This window comes from Mobula hypostoma, chromosome 1 (genome assembly GCF_963921235.1).
Source record: "Mobula hypostoma chromosome 1, sMobHyp1.1, whole genome shotgun sequence".
NCBI classification, from domain to species: domain Eukaryota; kingdom Metazoa; phylum Chordata; class Chondrichthyes; order Myliobatiformes; family Myliobatidae; genus Mobula; species Mobula hypostoma.
Window position 1 is genome coordinate 110784803 of NC_086097.1, and position 22460 is coordinate 110807262.

Here is a 22460-nt window from a genome sequence, read left to right on the forward strand (position 1 = left end):
AGAATATAAGGTGTTGTTCCTCCAACCTGAGTGTGACTCCATCTTGACAATAGAGGCGGCCATGGACAGACATATCAGAATGGAAATGGGACGTGGAGTTAAAATGTGTGGCCACTGGGAGATCCTGCTTTCTCTGCCGGACCGAACGTAGGTGTTCAGCGAAATGGTCTCCCAGTCTGCTCCAGGTCTCGCCAATATATAGAAGGCTGCATCGGGAGCACCGGACGCAGTATATCACCCCAGCTGACTCACAGGTGAAGTGTTGCCTCACCTGGAAGGACTGTTTGGGACCTTGAATGGTGGAGAGGGACGAAGTGTAAGGGCATGTATAGCACTTAGAACCATAGAACCATAGAAACTACAGCACAGAAACAGGCCCTTTGGCCCTTCTTGGCTGTGCCGAACCATTTTCTGCCTAGTCCCACTGACCTGCACACGGACCATATCTCTCCATACACCTCCCATCCATGTATCTGTCCAATTTATTCTTAAATGTTAAAAAAGAACCCGCATTTACCACCTCGTCTGGCAGCTCATTCCATACTTCCACCACTCTCTGTGTGAAGAAGCCCCCCCTAATGTTCCCTTTAAACTTTTCCCCCCTCACCCTTAACCCATGTCCTCTGGTTTTTTTCTCCCCTTGCCTCAGTGGAAAAAGCCTGCTTGCATTCACTCTATCTATACCCATTATAATTTTATATACCTCTATCAAATCTCCCCTCATTCTTCTACGCTCCAGGGAATAAAGTCCTAACCTATTCAACCTTTCTCTGTAACTGAGTTTCTCAAGTCCCAGCAACATCCTTGTAAACCTTCTCTGCACTCTTTCAACCTTATTTATATCCTTCCTGTAATTTGGTGACCAAAACTGAACACAATACTCCAGATTCAGCCTCACCAATGCCTTATACAACCTCATCATAACATTCCAACTCTTATACTCAATACTTTGATTAATAAAGGCCAATGTACCAAAACCTCTCTTTACGACCCTATCTACCTGTGACGCCACTTTTAGGGAATTTTGTATCTGTATTCCCAGATCCCTCTGTTCCACTGCACTCCTCAGTGCCTTACCATTAACCCTGTATGTTCTACGTTGGTTTGTCCTTCCAACGTGCAATACCTCACACTTGTCAGTATTAAACTCCATCTGCCATTTTTCAGCCCATTTTTCCAGCTGGTCCAAGTCCCTCTGCAGGCTCTGAAAACTTTCTTCACTGTCTACTACACCTCCAATCTTTGTATCATCAGCAAACTTGCTGATCCAATTTACCACATTACCATCCAGATCATTGATATAGATGACAAATAACAATGGACCCAGCACTGATCCCTGTGGCACACCACTAGTCACAGGCCTCCACTCAGAGAAGTAATTCTCTACCACCACTCTCTGGCTTCTTCCATCGAGCCAATGTCTAATCCAATTTACCACCTCTCCATATATACCTAGCGACTGAATTTTCCTAACTAACCTCCCATGCGGGACCTTGTCAAAGGCCTTACTGAAGTCCATGTAGACAATATCCACTGCCTTCCCTTCATCCACTTTCCTGGTAACCTCCTCGAAAAACTCCAACAGATTGGTCAAACATGACCTACCACGCACAAAGCCATGTTGACTCTCCCTAATAAGCCCCTGTCTATCCAAATGCTTGTAGATTCTGTCTCTTAGTACTCCCTCCAATAACTTACCTACTACTGACGTTAAACTCACCGGCCTATAATTTCCTGGATTACTTTTCGATCCTTTTTTAAACAACGGAACAACATGAGCCACTCTCCAATCCTCCGGCACTTCACCCGTAGACAGCGATATTTCTGCCAGGGCCCCTGAAATTTCGACACTAGTCTCCTTCAAGGTCAGAGGGAACACTCTGTCAAGTCCCGGGGACTTATCCACTTTAATTTTCCTCAAGACAGCAAGCACCTCCTCCTTTTCAATCTATACAGTTTCCATGGTCTCACTACTTGATTCCCTCAATTCCATAGATTTCATGCCAGCTTCCTTAGTAAATACAGATGCAAAAAACCTATTTAAGATCTCCCCCATTTCCTTTGGTTCCGCACAAAGCCGACCACTCTGATCTTCAAGAGGACCAATTTTATTCCTTACAATCCTTTTGCTCTTAATATACTTGTAAAAGCTCTTTGGATTATCCTTCACTTTGACTGCCAAGGCAACCTCATGTCTTCTTTTAGCCCTCCTGATTTCTTTCTTAAGTATTTTCTTGCACTTGTTCTGCTTACAAGGATAAGTGCCGGGAGGGAGATCGGTGGGAAGGGATGGGGGGGACAAATGGACAAGGGAGTTGTGTAGGGAGCAATCCCTGCGGAAAGCAGACAGAGGGAGAGAAAGATGTGCTTAGTGGTGGGATCCCATTGGAGGTGGCGGAAGTTACAGAGAATAATATGTTGGACCCGGAAGCTGGTGGAGTGGTAGGTGAGAACAAGGGGAACCCTATTCCTAGTAGGGTGGCAGGAGGATGGGGTGAGAGCAGATGTGCGTGAAATGGGAGAGATGCATTTGAGAGCAAAAATGCCATCCCCTTCTCACAATTCCTCCGTCTCAACTGCATCTGCTCTCAGGATGAGGCTTTTCATTCCAGGACGAAGAAGATGTCCACACAACAGGAATTCTGCAGATGCTGGAAATTCAAGCAACACACATCAAAGTTGCTGGTGAACGCAGCAGGCCAGGCAGCATCTCTAGGAAGAGGTACAGTCGACGTTTCAGGCCGAGACCTTTCGTCAGGACTAACTGAAGGAAGAGTGAGTAAGAGATTTGAAAGTTGGAGGGGGAGGGGGAGATCCAAAATGATAGGAAGAAGACAGGAGGGGGAGGGATGGAGCCAAGAGCTGGACAGGTGATTGGCAAAAGGGATACGAGAGGATCATGGGACAGGAGGTCCGGGAAGAAAGGCAAGGGGAGGGGGGAACCCAGAGGATGGGCAAGGGGTATAGTCAGAGGGAGAAAAAGGAGAGTGAGAGAAAGAATGTGTGTATAAAAGTAAGTAATAGATGGGGTACGAGGGGGTTGCGGGGCATTAGCGGAAGTTAGAGAAGTCGATGTTCATGCCATCAGGTTGGAGGCTACCCAGACGGAATATAAGGTGTTGTTCCTCCAACCTGAGTGTGGCTTCATCTTTACAGTAGAGGAGGCCGTGGATAGACATGTCAGAATGGGAATGGGAATGGTTCAGAATGAAGTTTCTTTACTTAGCTCTCATTACGTAATTGTAAATTTCAGGCAGCCTTCTGTTTTTGAAAAAATTGGATTGATCCTGATATCACTTGGAAGTCTTGCTTATTTACTTTTTTATTGAGATACAGTGCAGAGTAGGCCCTTTTGGTCCTCTTTGCCCAGCAGCCCCCGATTTAACCCTAGACTAACCGCGGGACAATTTACAATGACCAATTAACCTCCCAACCAGTGAGCTGTTGGACTGTGGGAGGAAGCTGGAGCACCCGGAGGAAAATCATGCAGTCACAAAGAGAACGTTCAAACTGCTTACAAGCAGCGGCAGGAATTGAACCCGGGTCACTGGTACTGTAAAGCATTGTGCTAAGCACTACGCTAACACGTCATCTTGTTCCCCACCCTTTTATTAAACTCCTTATAATTCATTTGATCATTTTTTGCTGTTCCTTATCTTTCAAGTATTTTTGTGATTCTTCTGTAAGTGGACTCATTGTTCAAGTGCTTTGGCAAGTAGAGGCATCGACAGCTAAATGAACAGCTGCACTTATTTGCTGCCCTTTCACTACATTTGCCCAAATTTAAATGGACAGAATTTCAATTTATTGATTTTTACCCAAACTTAAGAGTCTAAGGAGCAGCACACACAAAATGCTGCAGAAACTCAGCAGGCCAGGCAGCATCTATAGAAATGTGTACCATTGACATTTTGGGCTGAAACCTTCTGGCAGGACTGGGGAAAAAAGTTGAGGAATACATTTAAAAAGTGGGGGGAGGATTGAGAGAAATGCAAGGAGATAGGTGAAACCTGGAGGGAGAGGGATGAAGTAAAGAGCTGGGAAGTTGATTGGTAAAAGAGACAGAAGGCCATGGGAGAAAGAAAAGGGGGGAAGTAGTACCAGAGGGAGTCCACTCTGGTGACAGTCACACATTCTCCTACGCTACATCGACAACTGCATGGGTGCTGCTTCCTGCATCCATGCTGAACTCATCGACTTCATCCACCTTGCCTCCAGCTTCCACCCTGCCTCAAATTTACCTGATCCATTTTTGACACCTCCCTCCCCTTTCTCAATCTCTCTCTGTCTCCATCTCTGGAGACAGCTTATCCACCAATGTCTATTATAAACCGATGGACTCTCACAGCAACCTGGACTCTACCTCATTCCACTCTGCTACCTGTAAAAACGCCATCCCCTTTTGTCAATTCCTCCACCTCCACCACATCTGCTCTTAGGATGAGGCTTTTCATTCTAGAACGAAGATGATGTCCTCCTTTTTCAAGAAAAGGGCTTCCCTTCTTCCACCATCAATGGAATCTTCCATTCCACACACATCTGCTCTCACTCCATCCTCCCACCACCCTACCAGGGATAGGGTTCCTCTTGTCCTCACTTATCATCCCACCAGCCTGTGTCCAGCACATAATTCCCTGAAACTTTCACCACCTCCAATAGGATCCCACCACCAAGCACACATTTTTCCTTCCCCACCCGCTTTGTTTTCTGCAGGGAACTCCCTTGTCCATTCGTCCCTCCCCACTGATCTCTCTCCTGGCACTTATCCTTGTAAACGGAAGAAGTGCTGTACTTGCCCCTACACTTCCTCCCTCACTGCCATTCAGGGCCCTACATAGTCCTTCCAGGTGAGGCACCACTTCATCTGTGAATCTGTTGGGGTCATATACCATGTCTGGTGCTCCCGGTGTGGCCTCCTGTATATTGGTGAGAATCAAAATACATTGGGAGACAGCTTCACCGAGCACCTACGTTCATCAGCCAAAAAAAGCAGGATCTCCCTGTGGCCATCTGTTTTAATTTCACTTCCCACATGTCCACACTTAGATGGAGGAACAACACCTTATATTCTGTTTGGGTAGCCTCCAGCCTGATGCATAAACATCGATTTTTCAAACTTCCAGTAATATCCGCCACTCCTCTCCTCCTCCATTTCCCATCCCCTTGTCCCTCTCGCACCTTATCTCTTTGCCTGCCCATTGCCTCCCTCTGGTGCTCCTCCCCCCGTTTATTTCTTCCACAGTCTTCTATTTCTTTCACTAATCAACTTCCCAGCTCTTTAGTTCAACCCCCTTCAGGTTTCACCTATTCCCTGGCGTTTCTCTCTCCCCTCCCCCCTACCTTTTAAATCTACTCCTCTACTTTTTTCTCCAGTCCTGATGAAGGATCTCAGCCGAAAACTTCGACTGTGCTTTTTTCCACAGATACTGCCTGGCCTGCTGAGTCCTTCCAGTATTTTGTGCGTGTTGCTCGGATTTTCAGCATCTGCAGATTCTCTCTTGTTTGAGAGTCTAAGGAGCATTAGGTTATAATCCCTCTGAATTTAATTACCACATTGCTTACTTTCCCTTTTCCAGCAGTACCCTGAAATAACACTTCTGATTTTTACTTTGACCTTGTGTTTTTAATAGTAAAACAACATCAAACTATAGCAAAACTCCCATAACTTAGTACACATGGGACGCTGGTGGCGACAGGCTAGTAGCTATTCTAGATTACTGCATGTTACTCCCAGCAATATGGACGGCACAGTAGTGTCATGGTTAGTGCAACATTACAGCAACCCGGGTCTGTCTGTAAGGAGCTTCTACCTGTGATCACGTGGGTTTCCTTGGTGTGCTCTAGTTACCTCCCATATTCCATGTTTCTACAGATGTACCATGGAGAGTATACTAACAGGCTGCATCAACACCTAGTATGGTGCGAGGTGGGGTGCACTACTGCACAGAATCGGAGTATGCTGCAAGGAGCTTATGTCTCAAAAAGGCGGCATCCATCGTTACGGAACCCCATCGCCCAGGACATGACCTCTTCTCATCGTTACCATCAGGAAGGAGATACAGAAGCCTGAAAGCACACACTCAATGATTCAGGGACAGCTTTTTCCCCTCTGCCATCAGATTTCTGAATGGACATTAAACCCACAAACACTATCTCACAACTTTTTTTTTAGTATATATATTAAAACTGATTCTGATTCCAAAGACATGTGAATTAGTAAGTTAATTGGCTGTAATTGGGTGGGGCAGGATCTTTGGGCCAGGAGGGAGGGATGGATATTTCAATCTCATTGTAAACATAGGGAGTTAGGCAGAAAGCAGGATCTCTAATCCGAGTCTTGGAATTATTCCCTATGCCACATGCTAGTGATAGAGCAGATGAATACACAGTATCGCTAAAGAGTTGGTACAGGAGGGAGGGCTTAGGTACTTGGATCATTTAGATTTCATCCAGAACAGGTGAGACTGAAATAAAGATAGGTTGCATCTAAACAGGCTGGGGGTCACAATACTTGCAAGCATGTTTGGTCGCTCCACTTGAGGTTGGGGAGGGAGAGGGTTTAAGTTTAAACTAATCTGGCAATAGAGTGGAGGCATGTAACTGGGCAGTAGGGGGAGAGACAAACTCTCATGTAGAGGATAAATCAATGAGGTTCAGTGGGCAGAGCAGACAGAGGCCGATTAGGGACCATGTGAGGACTGTCAGGTTCATTGACATTTACTTTAATGGAGGGACACTCACAGGGAAGTCAGACCCGCTCAGAACACGGGTCACCTCTTGGAAGTATGACTATTCTTGCGACAACAAAAATGTAGTTGAAGGGCAGGGCTGATAGCTTAACTATCTGGGGAGCAGTGGATTCTGATATGGCAGAGGAAGAAGCAAAAGAGGACAGGGAGTCTCACAGCAGATTAGGGAGCAATGTGTCAAAGGGATATTCCGGAAGAATTGTCCAAAGAGGCCAAGTGGGTAGATGTTAGGTGTAAGAGAGACAATCATCTTGCTGGGGTTACATTATAGGCCACCAACAGTCAATGGGAGGAAAAGAAAGGAATTGGAAGCACACCACACAATGGACTAAAAACAATATGGTTAGAGTGGAGGGGTATTTCAAGTTTCCTAACTTTGACTTTAGTGCAAGAGGCTAAGGGCCAGAGATTTTACCGAAGTCAAGAGAATTCTTTTGAAGCACTACATTTGAAGCCTTCCTAGCAATAGGGCAGTATTAACCTTACCTTAGAGAGTGGAAGCGCTTGTGGAATTCAACTCAGACAAGAGTTACTTTTTGAGGAGGTTAAAACTAGGTCACCGTGAATATCAGGGCACTCTGGAGCACAATGACATAGCTCCCTGAAACTGTCAACACAGGCAGACACGGTGGTGAAGATCATGTTTAATATGCTTACCCTCATTGGATGGAGCAGAGATCTGAGAAATTTTACAACTGTACAGGCATTTGAGACACCACAGCTGAAATCCGGTCACCACATGATAGGAAGAATGTGGTTAAGGTAGAGAAGATGCAGAACAGGGTCTCAAGAATATTACTGGGACTGGATGGCTTGAAGTACAGAAGACTGGAGAGATTGGGACTATTTTTCACCTGTGAGAAGACGGTGAGTTGTGATGTGACACAGGTTTATAAAATCAGGCAAGGCATAGATTAGATGGATTGTCACAGTCTTTTACCCAGAGTGGGGAGCCTAAAACTGGAGGGCACAGTTTTAAGGTGAGTGGGGAAAGATTTCAAGAAAATCTGACAGCAAGTTTTTCCACACTGAGGGTAGTGGCTCCATTAGACAAGCTGCCAGACAAAGTGGTATAGACACATACAATTACAACGTTAAAAATATGTTCATGGAGGTTCATACAGCTTTGAGGGTACATGGTCAAAGACAAGCAAATGGAACTGGCTCCAAGGAAGGCACCTTGGTTGACATGGATGAGTTTAGCTGAAGGATCCAATTCCCTGCTATAACTCTGTAACATTCAATGTAGTTCCTTCATGGCACACTGCAAAAAACAGCCTAATATCTTGCAGAACAAAAATTATCTTCCATGGAAGCTCTAAGTACAGTACATATTATGTCCATGATCTCCGTTACATCGATGCATTGGAAAACCTACAGAGCAGGCATGCAAGATGATACTAAAATGGGAAGATTGTCCTCTGAGGAAAAGTTGGACAGTCTAGTTTTATATCTGGTAAATCTAGATGAATGAACGAGGACTTAAATGAATGTATTCCACATGAGAGATTGGTCAAGGAGGTTCAGTTGCTCGGCATTCAGGATGAGGTAGTAAATTGGATTAGACATTGGCTTTGAGGGAGAAGCCAGAGAGTGGCAGTAGATGGTTGCATCTCTGACTGAAGGCCTGTGACTAGTGGAGTGCTACAGGGCCTGATGCTGGCTCTGTTGTTGTTTGTCATCTATATCAAAGATCTGGATGATAATGTGGTTAACTGGATCAGCAAATTTGCTGAAGACACCAGGTCTCGGGGTGTAGTGGGCAGCGAGGAAGGCTATCATGCCTTGCAGAGGGATCTGGACCAGCTGGAAAGTGGTCTGAAAGACAGCAGATGGAATTCATGCAGACAAGTGCAAGGTTTTGCACTTCAATAGGACCAACCACAGTAGGTCTTACACTGTGAATGGTAGGGCATTAGACAGTGCAGTAGAATAAAGGGTTCCAGGAATACAGGTCCATAATTCATTGAAAATGGTGACTCAGGTAAATAAGGTCATATAGAAAGTTTTTGGCACATTGGCCTTCATTAGTCAAATAATTGAATACAGGAGATGATATGCCAGGTTGAAGTTGTACAAGACATTGGTGTGGCCTAATTTGGGGTATTGTGCAGTTTTGGTCGCCTACCTATAGGAAAGATGTAAATAAGGTTGAAAGAATACAGAGAAAATTTAAAAGTATGTTGCCTGGTCTGGAGAGCCACTGTACATACATTATTTTTACCTTATATAGGCTGTGTATTTCTCATATCATTCCTGCTTTTACTATATGTTAGTGTTATTTTAGGTTTTATGTGTTATTCGGTATGATTTGGTAGGTTATTTTTTGGGTCTGGGAATGCTCAAAAATTTTTCCCACATAAATTAATGGTAATTGCTTCTTCACTTTGCGTCATTTCGGCTTACGAACGGTTTCATAGGAACGCTCTACCTTAGCGTGGGAAATACGGGACAAGGGCGGTCCCACATGGGACAAACAAATTTAGCCCAATATACGGGATGTCCCGGCTAATACGGGACAGTTGGCAACCCTAGGTGCACCACTGGTCGCTGACCTCCATGCAGAATATATCCTGTCTACAACCACTCTTTACCTTCTGTGGACAAGCCAATTCTGGATCCACAAAGCAATGTTCCCTTGGATCCCATGTTTCCTTACTTTCTCAATAAGCCTTGTATGGGGTACCTTATCAAATGTCTTGCTGAAATCCATATACACTACATCTACTGCTCTACCTTCATCAATGTGTTTAGTCACATCCTCAAAAAATTCAGTCAGGCTCGTAAGGCACAACCTGCCTTTCACAACGCCATGCTGACTATTCCTAATTATGCCTGTCATAAATCCTGTCTCTTAGGATCTTCTCCATCAACTTACCAACCACTAAAGTAAGACTCATTGATCTATAATTTGCTGGGCCATCTCTACTCCCTTTAAGGGAACAACATCCACAACCCTTCAATCCTCTGGAATCTCTCTCATCGCCATTGATGATACAAAGATCATTGCCAGAGGCTTGGCAATCCCCTCCTTCGCCTCCCACAGTAGCCTGAAGTACGTCTCCTCCAGTCCCAGAGACTTATCCAACTGATGCTTTCCAAAAACTCCAGATCCTCTTTCTTAATATCTACATGCTCAAGCTTTTCAGTCCACTGTAAGTCATCCCTACAATTGCCAAGATATTTTCTGTAGTGAATACCGAAGCAAAGTACTCATTAAGTACCTCTGCTATCTCCTCCGGTTCCATACGCACTTTTCCACTGTCATAACTGATTGGTCGTATTCTTTCATGTCTTATCCTCTTGCCCCCTCACATACTTGTAGAATGCCTTGGGGTTTTCCTTAATCCTGCTTGCCAAGGCTCTCTAATTTAATACTTAAACTCCTTCCTGCTAGCCTTATAATCTTCTAGATTCATATCATGACCTAGATTTTAATCCTTTCATAAGCTCTTCTTTTCTTCTTGACTAGATTTACAACAGCCTTTGTACACCACGGATCCTGTACCCTACCATCCTTTCCCTGTCTCATTGGAACGTAGCTATGCAGAGCTCTAAGGGGTCGAAGGGTGTTAGCATGGAGTAGATGAGCAGAAGGGCCTGTTTGTGTGCTGCACTGTTCTATGACTCCATGATTCTAAGTTGCTTGGCAAGGTTTCCCTTTGAACTAAGGTTATTGAAAACAAAGGTTGCCTATTTAAGACAGACGTGTAATTTTTTTTTACACTGGGAGTTGCAAGTTTTTGGCAGTCTATTCATCATTTACAAGCAGACCTGTATATTTTTAAGATACAGGCCAGAGGCATAAATAAGCATGGGGTGAAAGGTAAACTGCAATGCAGTGGCAATCAGATCAGCCATAATCATGTTTAAAACTAAAGGTGGATTGAGTGACTGAATGGACAACTCCTGTCCATATTTTGTATAACCCTACGCGGCATTTTCAATGCAGCACAGTTCACTTTTTAAGATTGCAACACGTACATGCAGAAAAATATGGGTTCGCTCAATAAATCTGAACCTGGTCCATGCAAACACTGGCATGCAGAACTTGCAGTCCCCAGACCAATCAATTAAATGCAGTTGTGATCTAGGTTATCCTGTGAAACACCCACAGTCACCATTTTGCCACCAGGGTCTAAATCCAGCTGTCTTTGCTACACAATTCTTGATTGCGATATCCCAGATTAATTTGTTTACATTTGACCAACAGTACAGCAGTGCCTTACCTTGGTAGCAGGGGAGCAACTCTTTAGTTTTTGAGGATAAATTAGGTGGAATGATGTAGCAGGCACCGTGGGGCAGGATGTGATCATTCTCATAGTGGACGTTCTTCCAACGATGTGCACATGCCTAAAAATTAAACGACATTTTAAAATACATACTTCTAGATGCTGTGAAAAGATCTTCCATGTTACTTACTCTGGTCGAAATTTCTGCCATTGCCAATGCTAATCATTAATTGAATATGTCACAAGAACATTAGCAGACAGAAGACCATTCAGCCCATTGTAACTGTGCCACCAGTCACCAAGATCATCCCTCAATTCCCTTAACATCTAAACATTTATTGAAACTTTCTCAAATATATACAGATTCGGTGATTTTCATACAAATTACATGGTACAAGAGCACTTTGCAAACTCTCACCTTTCTTTCCCTTTGGTCTGTCATGTAACAGCATGGTTGAAAAATAATTGTTTTTAAGATGTCATGGTGGTACAGGGTCTGAGATCTTAACCACCCCAATTCTCAGGTCATGTTTCAGTTGTTGGAATCGTTTGTTAGGCAGCACTTAGAGAACTCTGTGCACTTCTGGTCACCACACTACGTGATTAAGCTAGAGAGGGTGCAGAAGAAATTCTCAAGAACATTATTGGAACTAGACAGAAATGATTTACAGGAACGTTGCCTGAACTGGAGGCTCTGAGTTACAAGGAGAACCCAAACAGGCTGGTACGGTTTTTCTTGGAGTAATAAAAGCTGAGAGGTGACCTTGAAGAGGTTATAACATTTTGAGGGGCACAGACGGTGAAGATGATCACAATTCTTTTTTTCTCCCCAGGGCAAGGAAATCTAAAAGCAATGGTTTAAAGGAGAGAAGGAAACAATTTAAAATGACCTGAGAGACAAGCTTTTCACAATGGTAGTTATGTACATGGAAAGAGCTGCCAGAGGAAGTGGCAGAGGTGGTACATTTACAAAGTATAATAGACATTTAGAGAGGTTCATGGAAAGATTCAGAATGATAAAGGACCAAATGCAGGCAATTGGGATGAACTCAAGAAGAAACCTTGGCTGTTGTGGAAGAATGGGCTGAGGGGCCTTTAGTTCATGCTGTACAACTCTATCACTCTGATGTACATTGTCAGAGAGGACTACAGCATAGACATAGACCCTTCAGCCCTGATGGTCAATGCCATCCAAACTAGTATTTGACCATGTGCAGCCAATAACTTTTGAAACCTTTCCTATCCACGGAGCTGTTCAACTGTCCTTTAAAAGTTTTTTTCAAAGTTGTTGTTGTACCTACCTCAACCATTTCCTCTGGCAACTCAGTCAGAATCAAAATGAAAATCAGGTTTAATATTGCCAGTGTATATTGCGAAATGTGTTGTTATGCAGCAATAGCACATTGCAACAAATAAAAACTGCGAATTACAGTAAATATATCATAGTTAAATTAAGTATTAGTCAAAAAGTACTAGTAGAGTGTTAGTGTTTATGAGTTCAATGTCTATTCAGAAATCTGATGGCAGTGGGAAAAAAGTTGCTCCTTCTCGAGAGAAAAATTACCTTTCAAGTTCCTATTAATCTTTCCCCTCTCAACTTAACCCTCCCTCGAGTTCTAGATTCACTGACCTGGGGAGGAAGGACCGGGTGCATTCACCCAATCTGTGCCATCACAGTTCTCTGCTTTAAAAACTTTATCTGCTGCAACTGTGCTCATTCTACCAGCTTGTTTACTTCCTCGTGTAATCTGTCACCATCTTCATTGTAATTTAAAATTCTGACAAGTTTGGTGTACGTTTAGAAATTGCAGCTTGCACTCATAATTCTAATACGTTAACAAAACTAATAGCCTGACACTGGTCCCTGCAGAACACTATGATACATTTTACTGCAGCCAGGCAAACAACTATTCACCGTGGCAAACAAGAGAAAATCTGCAGCTGCTGGAAATCCAAAGCAAAACACACAAAGTGCTGGAGGAACTTAGCGGGCCAGGCAGCATCTATGGAAAAGAGCAAACAGTCAACATTTCAGACCGAAACCCCTCATGTGTCTATTCACCATGTTTACTGCTTTATTTCCTTGTCAAAGTCCCATTTTATGTCATGTGCCTCCTCCTTGCTGATAAGCCTTTTACATGGCTCCTTTATCAAAAGCCTTCTGGAAATCCCTGCATATCCACTATATTATCCATATCAATTCCCCAGTGTTTTCCTTAATCCTGCTCTGATCCGATGTTTCTATAAATTTCCCATAACCAAGATTAAACTGTTTGCACAGGGGTTGCCGGGCTTGTTGAACAACACTTGCCACTCTCCAGTCATCTAGATCCATTTTTGATTCTAAAGATTTGGAAGTTTATGGGAGTGCCCACATGAACCCGCTCCCTCATTTTCGTCAGTACCCCAGGATGTTGGTGACATGCTTCAATAGCTGTTGTATAGTTGGATTTCCAGCAGCTTTTGATAAGGTACCGCATAAAAGACTTATCCATTAGGTAAGGATGCACAAGGTAAGTTGAGGATAATGTATTAGCATGGTTAGAGGATTGGCTAATCAATTAAAGGCAGTGAGTTGGGATAAATGGGTGTCTCTCTGGTCGGCAATCAGTGGTAAGCAGAGTGCCACAGGGGTCGGTGCTGGCCCACAACTGTTCACAACATACATTTGTAAGAGAGAACAGAGTGTACATGGTAGTGTAATGGTTAGCATATCGCTTTACAGTCAGGCAATCTGAGTTCAATTCCCGCCGCTGCCTGTAAGAAGTTTGTACATTCTCCACATAACCACGTGCGTTTCCTCCGGGTGCTCCGGTTTCCTCCCACAGTTCAAAGGTGTACTGGTTGGTAAGTTAATTGGTCATTGTAAATTGTCCTGTCAGTAGGCTCGGATTAAATCGGGGGATTGCAGGGCAGTGCAGTTCAAAGCCCCAAAGGGGTCTATCCCACACCGTATCTTGTTAAGTAAATAAAACTAAAGCATAATTAAGTTAGCTGATAACACTAAATTAAGTGGAAAAGCAAATTGTACAGCAATTGCAGAGAAGTAGCAGAGATATAGCTAGGTTAAGTGATATAGATAGTACAACATTGACAAATGTGAGATCATCCACAACAGAAGATTAGATTATTGTTTAAATGGTGGCTACCTCATTAAATATATTTAAGGCACAGTTAGATAGATCTTTGCGTAACTGGGGTATTAAGGATTATAGGGGAAAAGGGAGGTAGGTGGAGCTGCTTTCACTGAATGGTGCAGCAGACTCGACGTGTCAGCTGGCCTACTCCCGCTTCTATTTCTGACATTCTGTCAACTTTCCTGATACGTCCATGGGGTCAACTGTTAAGGTATCTAGTGTGTCAACTATTTCATTTACCAGTTAGGCCAGTTTTTATGTTGGCAAGTGGTCTCATGCAGGACCGTAAAAAAGGAAACAGTGGTGGAATCACTCTGCTCGTATCAAAGTGGCAGAGAGCAAGGAATAACCCGAGGTTTGGATGATTTAAGTGGCAGGCCAGATTGAAATTGGTGGGTTTGGAGTTGATAAACGGGCTGGTTTGGCTCGCTGCCCTGCGGGCTTTGCTCCTAGGTGCTGGACTGAGGCTATGGCCTGCAACTAGTGGGCTTCCAGATGGGCTGCAGTGATGCCTGGCATTGTCAACTTCAGTCCTGAACACTGTCTGCTTGCTTTTATTGTATGCACGATTTGTTTTTCTCTCCCTTTGCATGGTCTTCTTTTGTTTTCAATGGGTTCTATTGGGGTTCTTTGTTTTGTGGCTGCCTGTAAGGAGATAAAATCTCAAGGTTGTATAACGTATACATACTTTGATAATAAATGTACTTTGAACTTTTAACTTTGAACTTTGAACATCAGTAGAACTTCCTTTTCAGTCATCTGTGAGGAATTCAGAACACTTTGAAAATACTTTAAGATATATTGCCAGCTTCTGCTTTCACTTAATTGTTGGCGAATATTACCTCTGCCTTTTCCACTGCAGTTCTGGGCAAATATTTATAAGAACCCACGATCTTCATTGCCATTTGCAATATGAGAGATTCTAGAATGAGGGTTTAGCTTTGGCAGTGAGTGGGCTGTTGAGATGTAGGCAGCCCACTGATTGGCAAGTAAGAAATTATTCTGCTGCTCAGGACACCTTTTGACCAGAAACCAACAGTAAATAGTTTCTTAACTACTGGGAACATTCTGCTTCTGAAATTAGGTACAACACTTTTGCTGCTGGAGTAGAATTCTACAATTGATTCAGAAACAAAGTTGAATTCCACCGCAGTATCTGGGGAATTTAGATTCAAGTAATTAATTAATTTGGACTTTTTAAAATGAAAAGATAGTTTCAGATACTGGTAACCACTGGACTGTCATACAACGCACCATGTTCCACTATGTCAAACAGCAAAGAAAATCTTAAACACATGAGATTCTGCAGATGCTGTATATCAAGACCAACAAACACAAAATGCTGGAGGAACTCAATCAGGTCAGGCAACATCTATAGAAATGAACCAACAGTCGAAGTTTCAGGCCAAGACTCTTCCTCAGGACAAGAAAGGAAGGTGAAAGAAGCCAGAATAAGGTGTGGGGGAGGGGGGGTCAACAGGAGTACAAGCTGAAAAAGGAGGAATCTGATAGGAAAGGAAAGTTGACCATGAGAGAAAGGGAAGGAAGATGAGCAACAGGGGCAGTGATGGGGGGGAGAGAGGAGGAGAGAGGGGGAAGGGGGGAAAGGGGGAAGGGGGAAGGGGAGGGGGAGGGGAAGGAGGAAGGGGAAGGAGGAAAGAGGAAGGGAGGGGGAAAGAAGAGGGGGAAAGAAGAGGGGGAAAGAAGAGGGGAGGGGGAAGAAGAGGGGAGGGGGAAGAAGAGGGGAGGGGAAAGGTAAAGAAGAGGGAAGGGGAAGGGGAAAAGAAGAGGGAAGAGGGAAGGGGAGGGGGGAAGGGGGAAGGGGGAAGGAGGATGGGGAAAGAGGAAGGAGGAAGGAGGAAGGGAGGGAGAAGGAAGGGGGAAAGAAGAGGGGAGGGGAGGGGAAAAGAGGGGAGGGGGAAGGGGGAAAGAAGAGGGGAGGGGAAAAGAGGGGAGGGGAGGGGAAAAGAGGGGAGGGGGAAGGGGAAAAGAAGGAAGGAGAAGGGAAAAGAAGAGGGAAGGGGGAAGGAGGAAGGGGAAGGGGGAAGGGGGAAGGGAGGGGGAAAGAAGAGGGGGAAAGAAGAGGGGGAAAGAAGAAGGGAGGGGGAAGGGGAAAAGAAGAAGGGGGGGAAGGGGAAAAGAAGAGGGGAGGAGGAAGGGGAAAAGAAGAGAGAAGGGGAAGGGGAAAGATGAGGGAAGAGGGAAGGGGAAAAGAAGAGGGAAGAGGGAAGGGGAAAAGAGGGAAGAGGGAAGGGGGAAGGGGAAAATTATTGGAAATTAGAGATGTTCTGGTGGAGGCTACCAAGACAGAAAATGAGGTGCTTCTCCTCCAGAAAATATGTCATCCTTTACCTAGACTGAGCTACATACACTTCCAAAATTGTTGACTCCCAATTCAGTTGAGGGGAACTTATGGATGGACAATAAATACCAGAATTTTGTGTTTTGCAGATCAGGCCCATAACTACAGTAAGCAGTTGGCAGAAATTCTACAAATGAAAACAAGATAGTATATAATCGCATTATATTAGCTCTAAAATTTCCTGCTCAATCTTTTTATTTCCTGTGAGGTCAAAACTCTAATGGAAACAGTTTATGGCAGAGAGTGAAGTTGGCTAGTCCGTAGTATAATGGAAATAGGGAAGGGGAATCGACGGTATGAATGCAGATTGAGCACAATGGCAGACCAGTGAGTAACTAGTGACAGACAAGCTTTCAGGGCAGCATTAGAAGTCTGGCTCAGTGGAAGAACACAGCAGGACAGATGGCCTTAATCAGAGCAACAAGAAATCCAATTGCTCCTCACACCAAAACTGAAAATGAGAGATTAAAAAATGAAATTAAAAGCCAAGCATCATCTTTGCAGTCCAGAGGCCTAGAGTATAGAAAGGCCTTCGGCCACCATGGACTTGCTGACTCTTGTTTACCTACACTGATCCTATTTGTCCGCATCAGATGAGTGTCAGTCCCATTCAAAACTCTCTTAAACTAAGATATCCCATTTGATTCACTTTGTTTCAGCTATCAACCACTTTGTGTATTAAAAATAACTTCCCCATCACATCATCATTCCTTCCATTCTGCTAAAACCTATGTTGGAAATATTTGAGATATCTTGTATATATATACAGGTTGATTAAGCATTCTTGTTCATTTAAATAATTCAGTGCAGGTAATATGCATAAATACGTGAATTGTATACGTCATCATGCTAACACATGATACGTGCACACCTCACTTAAAGTAAACTCAAAGTTACACCACATTTCGGACTCCCAATTTTTCCTTTGAATGTGTTGGTTTGAAAACACAACATCTTCCTGTTTCTGACAGGTGGGAGGCTTTCACAGCAGAGCAGCATGCAGTGTACTGCACGGGGCCTCCCAAATCTAAACACATACACTACCTCAGACTTACAGGGTAGAGACTAGAATCGTGAAAGGTGGAGCAGCCATCTTGAGACACATCAATAGTTTTTAATAGTGATTACCATATCAAAGACAGAGGCAGGGGTCTGAGAAAACAGAAATGGACTGATGATTTGAGGGTCAAGGATTAGAGCGCAAGGACTTGGAAGTGGAAAATAAGTGAATTCATAGACGAAGATTGTGCAGTTGCTAGTAATCTTGAGACAGATAGAGACACACACACACACTCACACTCTCTGCCGGAGGGGAAAATGCAGTTGACATTTAGGACTGCGACCCTTCCTCACAGCTCCTGAGTCCTGATGAAGGGTCTCGGCCTGAAGCGTCAACTGTCTTGTCCCCATCCATAGACGCTGCCTGACCAGCTGAGTTCCTCCAGCATTTTGTGCGATTTCACAGACAGCCCCTTTCACTTCCAGACACAAGCAACTGGTTGGGGGAAATGAGTTATGGATGCAAAACACTGTCCTATATGCTACAGCTACTAACTTAAAAAGCCTTGAATTCAGCCTCACTTGACACTTGAATAGTTAATACGGATTCAAGCTTAAATCAGTACTGGGTGAGTCCTAATCTACTGTCAGGTTAAACCAAGTCATCCCTGTTCTGTCCTGTCCTCTTGCGTGGACGCAGTATTGCTTGAAGTAAAGCAAGTCATTGAACAAAGTATATCTTCACAGGATCCAAGGGAGAATTACAGATTAGATCTAAAATAGGTGCTGGATGAAAATAAAGGGTATTGTGAGTGCAGTTCCACAGGTTTCAGTGAGAGGGCCTTAGTTTTTGTAATTGAATTTTATCATAGAAAAATGCAGCATGGAAAGAGACCATGTGGCTCACACGGTCTGCACTGACCATTACCCACCCCTGGGTGGATCTCTGGCACTTCAAGTCTACGTACAGCACAACCAGCTGTACCAGCACTCACAAGCCCATAAGAAGGATTACAGTCTGAAACGTCCACCATAGATGCTATGACTTGCTGAGATCGTCTAACCTTTTGTGTGTGTTGATCAACATCTGCAGAATCTTGTGTCTGTATCACCACAGCTATAACATCTGGACAAGCCATGGCCTAGAATCTTCTGTTTGTATCACCGCAGCTATGCCATCTGGACAAGGCATGGCCTAGAAGGATATGGGATATCTTATTTATTTAGAGATAAGGTACAACAGGCCTTTCTGGACCAATGAGCCACACTGGCCAGCAACCCACCTATTTAACCCTAGGGCAATTTACAATGACCAAACACCCTACTAGCCCCCACGTCTTTGAACTGTGGGAGGAAACTGGAGCAGGCGGAGCAAACCCACGCACTCACGGGAAGGACGTACAAACTTCTTACAGAGGATACCAGAATTGAACGCCGAACTCCAATGCCCCACGCTATCACAGCATTGCACTATTGTGACAGGCTAAATATACGGTGCTGGTAAATGAGATGCGTTTAGATGAGTAATAATGAGACATGGTGCGCCAAAGCAAGGTTTCAGTGCATGACCTTATGACTTGGCTGGTCTGTCAGAAAAATAGTAAATGGAATTTAAAGCAACACACAATTTGCTGAACGAACTCAGCAGGCCAGGCAGTATCTATGGAGAGGAATAAACAGTTGATGTTTCAGGCCAAGAACTTTCTTCGGGACTGGAAAGGAAGGGGGAAAATACCAGAATAAAAACATGCGGGGAGGGGAAGGAGGACAAGCTAGAAGGTGGATGGTGATAGGTGAAGCCAGATGGGTGGGGGGGGGGGTGGATGAGGCAAAAAGCTGGGAGGTGATGGGTGGTAAAGGTAAAAAAGGCTGGGGAAGAAGGAATCTGATAGGAAAGGAGAGTGGACCATGGGAGAAAGGGAAGGAGGGACACCAGGGGGAGGTGATAGGCAGGTGAGGAGAAGAGGTAAGAGGCCAGAGTAGCGAATAGAAGAGGGAAGGAGAAATCAATACCATCAGGTTGGAGGCTAGCTGGATGTAAAATGAACCAACACACCTAAAATGCTGGAGGAACTCAGCAGGTCAGGCAGCATCTATGGTAATGAATCTGTGAGGTAATGCTGTTGAGGTGTTGCAAAAAGGTAAGGAGCTAAGTAAGTGATTAGGAGAATATTGAGTGCTGAGAAGGAACAGAAGGGCCATTAGAATTTGTTTACTAATTTTAAAGGCAGTAACATAAGCACTGGGGCTCCACAGGGGACTGTCTTGCCTCCCTTTCTCTTCACCATTTACACCTCGGACTTCAACTACTGCACAGAGTCTTGTTATCTTCAGAAGTTTTCGAATGACTCTGCCATAGTTGGATGCATCAGCAAGGGAGATGAGGCTGAGTACAGGGCTACGGTAGGAAACTTTGTCACATGGTGTGAGCAGAATTATCTGCAGCTTAATGTGAAAAAGACTAAGGAGCTGGTGGTAGACCTGAGGAGGGCTAAGGCACCGGTGACCCCTGTTTCCATCCAGGGGGGTCAGTGTGGACATGGTGGAGGATTACAAATACCTGGGGATTCAAATTGACAATAAACTGGACTGGTCAAAGAACACTGAGGCTGTCTACAAGAAGGGTCAGAGCCGTCCCTATTTCCTGAGGAGACTGAGGTCCTTTAACATCTGTCGGACGATGCTGAGGATGTTCTATGAGTCTGTGGTGGCCAGTGCTATCATGTTTGCTGTTGTGCTGGGGCAGCAGGCTGAGGGTAGCAGACACCAACAGAATCAACAAACTCATTCATAAGGCCAGTGATGTTGTGGGGATGGAACTGGACTCTCTGACGGTGGTGTCTGAAAAGAAGATGCTGTCCAAGTTGCATGCCATCTTGGACAATGTCTCCCATCCACTACATAATGGACTGGTTGGGCACAGGAGTATATTCAGCCAGAGACTCATTCCACCGAGATGCAACACAGAGCATCATAGGAAGTCATTCCTGCCTGTGGCCATCAAACTTTACAACTCCTCCCTTGGAGGGTCAGACACCCTGAGCCAATAGGCTGGTCCTGGACTTATTTCCTGGCATAATTTACATATTACTATTTAATTATTTATGGTTTTATTACTATTTAATTATTTATGGTGCAACTGTAACGAAAACAAATTTCCCTCGGGATCAATAAAGTATGACTATGACTATGAATCATTAAAATAATGAGAAATGCACATGATACATTCCATTCTTAAAATATGTTAGATTATTGGGTATAGATTTGGTCATCTTAGCACAGGAAAGATGTGATTATATTGAGAACATGCTGAAGAAAGTTTTCAAGGATACCTGCCCGAAACAACTTCAGCGGTGAGAAAAGAGTGAATCAACAGTGGAGACACAAGAGAATACAGAGATTGGAATCTGAAGTATTGGAGACTCAGCACGACAAGGGGGAGTGGGGGTGAACACTTGACATTTCATGCCAAACTTCTACATCAGGGCAAAGGATGGAGAGGAAGATTATGAAAAGAAAGTGAAAGTGGTACAGCTAGGTGGGCGATGGATGCAGAGACCCGTATCAAACTAAAACAATACTTGTGTGCGTGCTCAAGTGGAGAGGACACTCAGAAGTCTACGGTGGAAAGGGACTTGTGAGTCTTGTGCAGGATTCCCTAAAGATCAACTTGCAGGTTGAGTCGGTGGTGAGGAAGGCAAATGCAATGTTAGCATTCATTTTAAGAGGACTAGAACGTAAAAGCAAGGATGTAATGTTGAGGCTTTATAAGGCACTGACGAAGCCTCACTTGGAGTACTGTGAGTAGTTTGGGCCCCTTATCCGTGGATGTGCTGACATTAGAGAGGGTTCAAAGCAGATACACCAAAATGATTCCAGAATTGAAAGGCTTGTCATGAGGAGCGTTTGATGTCTCTGGGCCTGTACTCGCTGAAATTCAGAAGAACAAGGGAGGATCTCATTGAAACTTATCGAATGTTAAAATGCCTTGATAGAGTAGACGTGGAGAGGATGCCTCCTATGGAGGGAGAGTCTAAGACCAGAGGACACAGCCTCAGAACAGAGCAATGTCCATTTAGAAGGGATATGAGGAGGAATTTCCTTAGCCAGAGAGTGGTGAATCTGTGGAATTCATTGCCACAGGTGGCTATCGGGGCCAAGTTATTGGGTATATTTAAAGCAGAGGTTGATAGGTTCTCGATTAGTCAGGTCATGAAGGGGTATGGGGAGAAGGGAGAAGACTAAAGCTAAGAAGGAAATGGATCAGCCATGATGAGATGGCAGGAGCTGACTCGATGGGCCAAATGGCCTAATTCTGCTCCTATATCAGATGGTGTTATGGACTTAACCAGCTAGGGCCTTCAACTGGTCAAGAAAGTGGGATTAGGCTGGGTATCACTTTCTTGACTGGGAATGTCACAATGGGTTAGATGGCTGCCATCTCAATATAGAAGACAAAACACTACAGCACAGGAACTGGCCCTTGTGCCGAGTATGATACTGATTTGATCTGCAAATCGACCTGCACCTGCTCCACGTCCCATCATTTACTATCTATTCAAGCACTGTAGTGTGCTATGTTCCACATTCAGATGTCAAATGCCTCTTTGAAATTGCTATCAGATCTGCCTCCACCTACCTCCCCTGACAAAGCATTCCACGCGCTGTGTAAAAACAAAGACCTACCCCAAAACATCTCCATTAAACTTTTCCCCCTCACCTTAAATGCATACCTTCTAGTATCAGACATTTTCATACACACAAGAGATTCTGCAGATGCTGAAAATCCTAAGCAACACAAAATGCTGGAGGAACTCAGCAAGTCAGGCAGCATCCATGGAGGGGAATAGAGAGAAATGGAGAACAAATCTAATAGGAGAGGACAGTGGACCATGGAAGAGAGACCAGAGGGAGGTGATGAGCAAGTGAAAAGAGAAGGGAGGGAGAGGGGAACCAGAATGGGGAATGGAAAAAACGAGGG

The 22460-nt window shown here is 44.2% G+C and overlaps 1 protein-coding gene across 1 annotated transcript in view; it reads right to left on the reverse strand.

Moving 5' to 3' along the window:
* The window catches only part of itga9 (integrin, alpha 9), a 430612-nt gene that overhangs the window by 364736 nt on the left and 43416 nt on the right, over nucleotides 1-22460 (reverse strand). Inside the window, exon 4 of the mRNA XM_063054766.1 lies at nucleotides 10979-11102. Within this exon, the coding sequence (XP_062910836.1) occupies nucleotides 10979-11102 (124 nt within the window). The remainder of the gene's footprint in view (nucleotides 1-10978; nucleotides 11103-22460) is intronic.